The 10,149-nt window shown below is 45.3% G+C and overlaps 1 protein-coding gene across 2 annotated transcripts; it reads left to right on the forward strand.

Moving 5' to 3' along the window:
* The first annotated feature begins 229 nt into the window (after positions 1-229).
* LOC125517626 (uncharacterized) lies at positions 230-4,105 on the forward strand. 2 transcript variants are annotated; one of them, XM_087527328.1, is made up of 6 exons: positions 230-768; positions 1,256-1,351; positions 1,442-1,567; positions 2,471-2,666; positions 3,418-3,474; positions 3,800-4,105. In XM_087527328.1, exons 1-4 carry the CDS (start codon positions 559-561, stop codon positions 2,504-2,506), a joined length of 468 nt encoding a protein of 155 aa, XP_087383454.1. In that variant the 5' UTR covers positions 230-558; the 3' UTR covers positions 2,507-2,666; positions 3,418-3,474; positions 3,800-4,105. The 2 variants fall into 2 exon arrangements, with proteins under 2 accessions (XP_087383454.1, XP_087383455.1); XM_087527329.1 differs by lacking the exon at positions 1,442-1,567 and having other exon boundaries at positions 238-768.
* Positions 4,106-10,149: the final 6,044 nt, after the last annotated feature.

Genomic DNA, 10,149 nt, shown 5'->3' on the forward strand with positions numbered 1-10,149 from the left:
ATGAAATATACTTATGCAGCATACTGACACGTGGGGCCAACATGAATCAAGCCGAGTACGATTCACCGGGCTAAGGGCAAAGACACCAAAGTATGAAATGGGTTGAAGTAAAGCGCGCGAAGGAGAAAACATTCAAGCCATCTACGCGGCAAAGTACAAAACAGAAGCGCGCGGAGGGGAAAACATTCAAGTCATCGACACGCGGAGTTAAATCTTTTCGACCCATTTAACTCCACAGCCCACGATCCTATTGGCCACAGCCTCGCGCGTCTCCCCCGACCGCGAAAACCCTATCCACCTCCACCCAGAGCCGCCGACTCCTCTCCCTCTCACCTCCTGATTCAGGTCCATGTCCAGCCTCCCTCCATGCGCGGCTGCCGATCTCCAGCGCCGCCGCGCCAACCATCTCCTGCTCCACCTCCATCTCCCACCCTCTCTCGCTCCGCCACCACCCCCACCCTCTCCGGCTCCCCCCTGTGTAGCCTCCTCCGTTCCGCGATGGGGCGGCCATAGCGGCGCTCCTAGATCTATGTCAAGGGCAGACCCCTGCTCGTCGGCATGGGCGCGGTGGTCATGAGGAAAGTGGTTGAGGACGGCGAGATGGAAGTTGTAGCCTACCCGGTGCCCAGGACAAGGACGGCTGCCCTGACTCCCCCCTTTTTCACAATCTCGCGCTGGGAGAGGACGGGGTGGCCACTGTTTTCTTCTGCACTCCTCGGCCTTATCCACATCGCCACAGGTGACCTCGCCAGACCACTCGCTGTGAAGGTGATAACCCCTTTCGCTCTCCATTAATTGAAAAATTATCCATTTAGGATGTCAGGATAGTTCTTTGCAGTGAAATAACTTTTGTGGCTGGGAATAATTGTTTTGGAAAGATAGCAAGATGATGTATTATGTTTCATATTTTCCGTAAATGTTGATGCGACTGATATTTTTTAATGTAGAGATTTATATTTACATACTTTATTCATCAACATGTACGTCTAATAAATATACGTGGGGTGCTTACATAGTTTCTGAGGTCGTGCTGTGTTTATGTGTGTCAATTTAGTTTACAGATACATCATTGAGATGGATAAAAGTATGATGTAGAGTATATATGGAACTGAAAAGATGGGATGCTTAAATCTGGAATAAATTGTGGAGGGAATCCTATGCAGGACAAACTATAGTGGATGCTTCTACTAAATCAGAAGTTTATTTGTTTTCTCCATGGAATAGTTTGACTAAAGTTCTAATTATTATTCTGTAGGTGGAGGAGATAGCTGAAGTCGAGGGTGTTGTTGATGACATAAAAGGTGTTTATAAAATAGAGCCTTGTGAAGAACAAAGGATACAATACCGAAAGGTCAGTCGAAACTAATTCTGTAGTACAAAATAATTAGCTAGCACTACAAACTATGCACCCTTCTTTGTCCTGATGTTCCTATCCTTGAAGGATGTTGCCTCACACATGATAGTAGTTGCACGGCCTATGAACGATGTTCCCTCCCAACAACGCCTTTGTGAGCATGCTCGCTGTTGGCGCTGTCATGGCAGAATCGTGCAAGCATCGGCCATGCAGGTGTCGTGTGTATAGCAGTGTTGATCCTTAAATATCTTCGTTGTGCTTTTTGCATCGTCTTAGTGTGTGTGCGCTTGTTTCCATTTTTTACTTAATTTATTGCTTGCTGCAACACCTAGTTCCTCCTAGTTTGATAGAGTTGTTTGTTTTGTTCACGGTGGATGCATGCTATGTAAAATCTCAAATGGTATTTTTATAGTTACATGTCTATTTTGAAAAAATGCTGATTACTGACATTTACTCTGCATACCAATTACTTTCTACCATTCCTGACTATTCTCTACTGCTTTGTACATTTTTATATGAGAAAACACCACCCACTCTATACTCTACCAATCAGTTTTCTGGGTTGCTTGGAAGAAAAGAACCATTACTTGAAAACTAGCTATGAGATAGACTAGATCATTTAAGCTTGGTTGATAGATAAAATTCGGTTCATGTGCTGGGACAAGTGTACATTTTTTGTTCAGTGAAGAGTGTGTTTGTGTTGTCGGTGGCCGACTTGCACTGTGACCCTGGCCATTGAGCTGAACCTGATCCTGGTCCATGGTTCGTTAGGGTGTTTGTGCTGTTTGCGCTCGATTAGCTCGATTTGATGTTGTTTTAGGCTTGAGAAAAGTTGTTCTCTTGTTGAAATGAGAGGGATAAGGTAGGTACTACAGCTGTTGGCAATCGTGTACATGCAATGGTAGGCAACCAGAGAATGTGTTGCATTTGTATGTCCTCATGTTTAAAATTTGTGTCTGGAAGTTATTACTGGATCTACTATCCCAATAATTTTTTATTTCCTAAATCTCATGGTAAATCTGGAAGTTGCATTGCATATATGTGTATTGCACCATACTAGTAAACTTCTAAAAGCAAGTGGAGCTCAACCCTTATAATGCACTCTGCATTCTGCAGATTATGCCATACTTATTTGCATGTCATGCTATATGAACAAGAACTGTGGTTGTGATTGTTATGCTGGGAACGATGTTCCTCATGGTCCCAGTAATGTTATTAGTATGGAAGAGGCACTGGATCCTTGTTGTCACATTCCTTGAGCTCTCGTTGATGGAGGATAAATGGAAATAAGTGATCATCTAGTGGAGACAGAGTAAGTTACAACCTCTTTGCTCTTCCTGTTCGTAATAAGAAGGAATCCTTACTCTAGTGTCACATTTACTTGTAGCTTTTAAATTTTTGATACACAATATATATGATGCTTCCATGCTTTTCAAGTTTTTTGCAATATTGTTTTTCTCTATATTGCACCCAGAACTGAATGTTTGATTGTATCAGGCAGGTAACATTGTGAGTAGGCCTTCTGGCCTGTTTACTTTTTGATTGGATCAGGCGTTCATGTAAACATGATAGCTCCAACTCTTGTTTCAATAGTGAGTAGTTCGCCGAAACTACATGTTAGTAAATAGGGGTTACTTCTCAAATCTGAGAAATTTAAAACAAATCCTCATTGCTGACTGGCGGTGTATATATAGTAATGGTATATGAAGATGAACTTGGCAAAAACTTAGCTTTTACCTTCGGAATATAGGTATAGAATTTCCAGGTCTAATCTGGAATGTCAATTAGGAAATGCTGAGCATTATCTTTGACCTTTCAAACCAAAAACCTACTGTATGGACAAACACAAATCATACTACTGTCCTTTCTTTAGAAATGCTGAGCATTATTTTGTTAGTGGGTTTATATGGCCTCAACTTCTGCTGCTATAGTACTTGAGTTTTGTGATGTGTTTGTTAGTCATTTGACTTTCATTCGGCACACTTCTCTCTGGTGACCGCTTCCTCTCTGAATCTTTAACCCTAAATTTTCTCTGAATTTCTTCTGTATCTTGTACACTGCAGGATAATAAGTACAGACAAACTGCAGGGTACCAAGTAGAGACAAACTGCTACACTGTGGTATGTGGCCTTCTATCAAGATCTGATTCAGTTTAGATTCCCCTCTAGGTCTTGGAGACATGATTTCTGTTACTATATTAATATGTCAACATGTTCTATTTAGAGTTTTCTCCCTAGGCATTTCTTTTTCTATCCTTGTACATTGTGGCAGTCCTACACTAAGAATACAGAGGTTTAAACCTGTTTATTTGTGTGCTATGCACATGTATTAGTCAGTCAATTTATTGTTGTTTTATACTAGATACTTTGTAATTCTCATCTATAGGCATTTCTCCTACTATATATTCATATATACAAATGTCTAATGTTGTTGTGAATATGGTAGGTATGTTGCTGTCCATCAGAATCCGCCATGCCATATAGTTTCCATCAGGAGCTTTGACGACAAGAACACGAGTGACAACCTTTGTAGTTATATGTTTTGTCGATGTAAATTGGATTGTACCAGTTCCTAATCCTATGGATGGTTGCATATTGAGTGATTTTGTCAACATATGGTGTATATTATCATTTCATCGAGGATATTATAAACTGCTAGGTTCTACATACCTATAGATGGTTGCATATTGAGTGATTTGTGTAACATATGGTACTTTGGAAATATTGTCCTCGTCCAAAATTGGCATTATGATTTACGGAACACATTATGCTAAAGGCGTATTTGATCAAAATTGGGCTGAATGAAATGGATGTGACCAAATTTAAATTGATCCTAGATCCATAACGGTTTCTGTGATGAAAAATAGTGTCCACGTAGGTAGCCACATGGCATTGGTCCATGACAAACTGTTCTGTCATGGCCTAGTTTGGGCTTGGGCGGGCCGGAGGCAATTCCATGATGGCCAAGAACCGTCATGGGAGCTATGATGTCAAATTATGACGCGAAATACATGATTGATCTGAAGTCTGTCAAGGATGGACACGCATGACAGTTTTTGGCTGATCTGTGATGGCTAAGGACTGTCATGTATTAACATATTTCTTGTAGTGATGTAATTCTCTCGTTTTCCTCTTCGCCTTGGTCGTGGTGCACAATATTGAGTACGTATATGACTAGCCGCTCTATCTACATGCGGGACATCAAAGCATCCGGGCCAGCGTGCCATCCACGAAATCACAGCAAGGTGCCACAGTCGAGACTCACCGGTCACCCCGGTGTGGCCATCATGACCCGTCATATCAAAAAACCCACACCTTTACCAGCAGTGGTAAAGTGGCCTGGAAGTGGCCTCGAAGTTGGACTGGACGAAGCAACCATCATTTCACTGGAACGCTCGTTGAAGCCCTTTCTCCCCATTATTTAAGAACTAGCAAGATGCCCGTGCATTGCATGGAACATCAAGATCTTGTGGGAGAAAAGGATGCATGAGGGAAGGCCTTATCTACAAATGTGGAGAGGAGTGCGGGTAAATTGTCATAGTTTCCTTCTTATCCGTTAGATATAGATCGGACGGCCTATATTGCAGGATGGCAGGCACACCATCATCACCAACTCTGCTTTTTATAAGTGTAGAGAGTAGAGAAAACCTCACTCTAGGCTACTCACTTCTGCCATTTTTCTTCTGTACCAACAAAGGAAAGGTGGGTGAATCAGTGATGCTACTATATTTTCATTCCAAGAATCTTCTTTTTTGCGAAGCACCATCCGATTCTCACAGCCTATTGTTTTCCCGTTTTCGTTGTGATTGTGGTTTCCTTTCGATTGCTTTTTGTTTGTCAGTTCATTGATGGATCCTGGAGCACAAGGCAAAGAGTTGCCGGCGGACAACCCACTAGAGACAACGATCTCCAGGAAGCGAGCACCGACCAACAAGTTGACCATGTTGGCGGGCCAACCCATGGAGACAAAGAACTCCAAGAAACAAGCATTGGCCAAAGAGCTGACGACGTTTGTACATGAACTACTCAAAGAAAGCTGGAAGAAAGCAAGGGCCCCACCGTGCCTAACCCAGAAACTCCAATGGCCTCCTATGCGAGGTTGAAGGCCGAATTTGAGGAGATAGTCGCTGTTGAGAAGCAGTATTCCCCTGGCAAGGTGATGGCCCCCATCGAGGACGAGGAGATGGCCCCCGGAGGGATGGGATCCCCCGGTGAGCTGCACAAGGTAAAAAATAATGGCTTACCATAGTTGTGGTTTTTCACTATTTGCAATGTGCTTGCTAATATGTTAGGGTTGTGCAGGTGCTGGTGGACATCCTTGATGTTTCCGACATCACGACCCATCCTATGGACAATGCCCTAGAGATCATTTTCGATGTCGAGGTCCATCCTGTGGACATCGCCCCGGAGATCGATTTCGATGCCGCTGTCCATCGTGGACATCGCCCCAGAGATCGATTCCAATATCACGGTCCATCCTGTGGACATCGCCCCAGAGATCGATTCCCATGCCGCTGTCCGTGCTGTGGTCATTGCCCGAGAGATCGATGACAAGAAATAGTTGGTCGCGCTAATCCTTCAGGGTAGTTTGCATTGTGTTTAATTACTAGAACGATGCGTGTTATCAAACCATCTTAGGGCTAGTGCACTGTCTTGTGTGGGCAGTACTTCCTACTTTTGTTTGATAGTGAATCATGCAAACCCTCTCCGAGTAATGGAAACAGATGTATCCTCACCAGCTTTCGAGGTAATATATGCCATGCTTAGATGTAAGTTTGAACTGTTTATCATATCAGCAGGGCTTGTTTGATGATTCTTGATGTTAGTAGGCTAGCTACTATGCGAGCTATAGTACTTGCAAAACAATGACCAAAGAGAAACATTGGGGTTGATGAGCTCGTGGTACGCTTATAGGTTTGATCCGTCGTCGATCGGCTAATAGCCCAAGCTCCTAAAATTGTAGGCTTAGCGATGGATCAGAAAATAGTCGACACAGATACATTTCATGCCTCATTTGGTTCATAGGATAGGAAAATCGTAGCAAAAGTACAAAGAAGTGTTATAGTGGGTTTGGCCTAGTGGGTTTTAGTGATATGACGTGGTATAGTGTCGTCCAGTCTTCGCATGTGGTAGCAGTATTGCGGGTACAGTAAGTTTTCTTGAAGAAGCGGAATTCAACGAAGTTATGTTGGTTCCTTCATCCGACCAACTTACAGTGGGAAAGGTTGGGCCTGTGCTACGACCGGGGTGGACCAGGATAATTTTGTGCATGGCAGGCGGACCAGCAATGAGTATTCATTGTTTATTTTTGATGAAAGCTATTGTCTCCACTGTTACGACGGAGGAGTGTGAAACACGGAAGCCCAGTGAACTTGGCATGTGCACCACTCCCTCGTTCCTCATGTAATACTACCATAGTGTTGACTATAAGGTTGGATACAAGGTTACAACTTTTTCTCAGTTTCTCTCTATCTATTTCCTCTCAAATGTTTTTTTACCTTTCTTTTTTTAGACACAATTGTTTTTATGCCTCTTTTTTTATAATTAGTTTTTTATACCTATGAGCACGTGTAGAGAAGGGCTCTTGCAGAGCCCACTCCTTGACTTTGTCAATGCCTCGCTCTCCTCCACATAAGCAGGCTTATGGCCTAGTATTTTACTAGTAATACTTGCTATGAATGCCGGCAGCTGGCGTCTGAGAGCGGAGCGCGAGCGGGAGGGGGGAGTGGTTCTTTGGTGGGCCAGGGCGGTGAGCAGCGTGCGAGCTGGACTATCAGGGGTGCGACGCGAACGCGACGCGTACGAGTCATAAGTGTGCCACCTTTTCCTTTTGAACTTGCAAAGCGTATCATTTTCGTGCGATAGATCGATAGAAATCCAGAACAAAATGACGAGGGAGGGGCTTTCCCGCGCGTTAGGCGGGCTAGTTTGAGTGATATGACGTGCTACAGTGCCATCCACTTGCTCAATTTTTATGTAAGAAAGAGTCTACACTCTTACGTGGGAGGAGTGCGAAACATGGCGGGTCTGATTTTGATTAAGGGATAGCTGTTCCTGCAAAATAATGGAGCATTGTTAGTGATTATAGCATGATAGTTAGGGCATCTCCAGCGCTGGCACAAAAATTTACACCGGCATCTTTCCGAGGACACTTATGCCAGAGGACGCCATACAATGCTACCCGCATACCTTTCGACAACTATATGAACTAACCGAACGAAATTCGTGCAAACAAAGCAAATTTCAAATTAACCGGATGAAATTCATTACATTTCAAAAACATTTCCTATAAACTGGATGAAATTCATTACATATTTCTCACAAACCATACTGAAACCTACTATAAACCTAATCTAAATGATCGTCGGCGCCCGACCACCATGTCCGTCCATAAACCCTGAGAAAGCCGGCCATTTCCTTTGCCTCCTCCTCATCCGCCTCGATAACCTCCTCCTCCAGAGCACAAGGTTCTGAAGATTTCCGCCTCCACGTCGCCGTCAAGCGGCTAATCGGCCGCCAATCTTTATCCCACCAAGCTTGGCGTCGACTGAGTGGAGGAGCGGTGGCCTAGCTGCGACTAGAACGGCGGTGACCTACCGTGTACTGCTCATCCTCGCTGCCGACTGCGCCCGCGCACATGCGCCGGCTTCGTGGTCGTGGCGGTGGAGGGTGGCCAGGGGGGAGCCGGCGATCCCCTTCGTCTGCTCCAGCGATAGTACATCCAAGAGAGCCTTGGAGAGTGCCCGGAGTGGAGCCGCCGATGTCCTTCAGCTGCTCCTGTCACAGTACGTCCAAGAGAGCTTTGAAGCGCCAGGAGGCCATGGTTGGAGTGGTGCCGACAGAAGGAAGGGACCGGAGGAGAATGAGTGTGGGTCTTTGGCTATGGCTGGGAGTTGGGCCCAAGTTAATATAGCGGGTGAATGGCAATGAGCCACGGCAGATGGATGGATGGCTGTCACCGGATTAGGTTTGGCGGTAGTCGCATGTCATTAATGTGGGCGGCGGACGGAAGGATGGCCGTGCTGTCGTTAAAGCGGAGTAGTCACTTGCACCGGGATGCCGCACGGGTGGCGCTCTCTTGGCCGTCGCGCTGTTGCAATGCCGGCGCAAGTGAGAGTTGCGTGAGGCGTGAATGTGGTCGCTGCTTCAGTGACTTAACTACAGGTGCGTTGGGTCAGTGACATGTGGGCCCAACGGGCATCTGGCCCGCATGTCAGATTAACAACTGCACCAACAGTTAAGTCCGGTGAATGCGGCATTGACGCTCTGGAGAGACGGTGACCGTTTCAGGTGGGAAGCACGCGCTAGCGATGGAAGGGGTTTCGTTAGGACAGGGCGGTGAGACGCTGGCATGGTGGTAAAATGTAAACTCATTGATGACGAGCCTTTGAAGCGTATGCGGCACGTATTGACAACCAGACGTCCATGCAACCGCTCTTGTCGCCAGCTAGCCTTCGACGAGCACCATTAGACACCACACAACCATGCATAACTTACGAATAATGGACGAATCGATCAGACACACACTCGTGTGCAGAGGCACTATGATCGGTCGCTCACGATAGATATATAGGTACCATAGTACCCTCTCTAGCTAGGCTGTTTTATAGATTGTCATTGTGATGGATGATATACATGAGCAAGGCGCCGAGTCATGATTTTGACCATTGGTGTTGAGCCAGGTGAATACATGCTCGGTGTTTGCAGAGGCCTCCAACAAACGTCTAAACAGTAATGTCAGGCACCGCCGGGGCACGCGGGTGACCGGCTCGCCGTTTGCATTGCGCCATGAGCAGGAATTTGATTGAGAGGGCGACGTGCATGCATTAGCATGGTTTGACAGTGTGAGCATGAGTGTCTACACGCGTACATGCTACTTGCCTCTATGGACGGTGTGTGCTAATCTGTACATCACGTATAATATAAAAAATCGGTTTGTGCATTTAAGCAAAGTATTTCATTTTCATTTGGCTCACGACTGCGCGTTGCAGCGACGAGTCCGTGGTTTGATTCCTCACATACGCATAATTTTGGTTTCTCAAGTGACAGTTAGGCCCGCATAGGTAGAATGATTAAGAACACAAGCTGATGAGGCGCATGCGGACAGTTAGACTAGTCAACCAGACAAATACAGAGCTATACGCTGAGCTAATGACCATATAATCACCATATCTCGTATACAGTGATCAAAGTGAGCTATCAAGACCCCATTCTCTATGGGTTCTTTTCTCTCCTCTCTCTTTGGACCCCATTCTCTATGGGTTCTGATGGTGGTGCAACTCTGGATCTGGATTTTTCTCGTGGTGTGGCTTTTGCCGATGAGGTTTTTAGATCTTCTGGTCTTTCGATCCATCCTTTGGAGGGATCTCGTCCTTTTGTCCTGGTGGTCTCTTTCAGTCGGCATGATTTCCGGCTTGATGAAGATTCTGTGGCTGCGGCACTAGAGGCAGCTTTAGGGGGTTCAGCAATTGATCTCATGGTGACATATATCAAGGATAAGGTTTTCTCGTTTGTGGTATCTTGCAAGGAGATTGGTTTTCATATTGTTGATTCACGCTCTTATGCTTGTCCTCAGTTCAAATGTTATTTTCATCTCTGGGGCAATGGTGGGCCAAATTGGTGGCGTGAGTTTTTGATCTGGAAAAAGGAGTGTGATGCAGAGTGGATCCTTGTTAGTCCTTCTAAGCGGCGTGCTACTCTTGGTATGTTGGCTATGCATAAGCCCCCTGTCAAGTCTGCGATCAGATCTGCTAATCCTACTCGTAAAAGGCTTTCTTTCGCCACGTTCCAGAATTA

Source organism: Triticum urartu, chromosome 6A (assembly GCF_056163025.1).
Source record: "Triticum urartu cultivar PI428250 chromosome 6A, HENAU_Tu73, whole genome shotgun sequence".
Classification (NCBI taxonomy): Eukaryota; Viridiplantae; Streptophyta; class Magnoliopsida; order Poales; family Poaceae; genus Triticum; species Triticum urartu.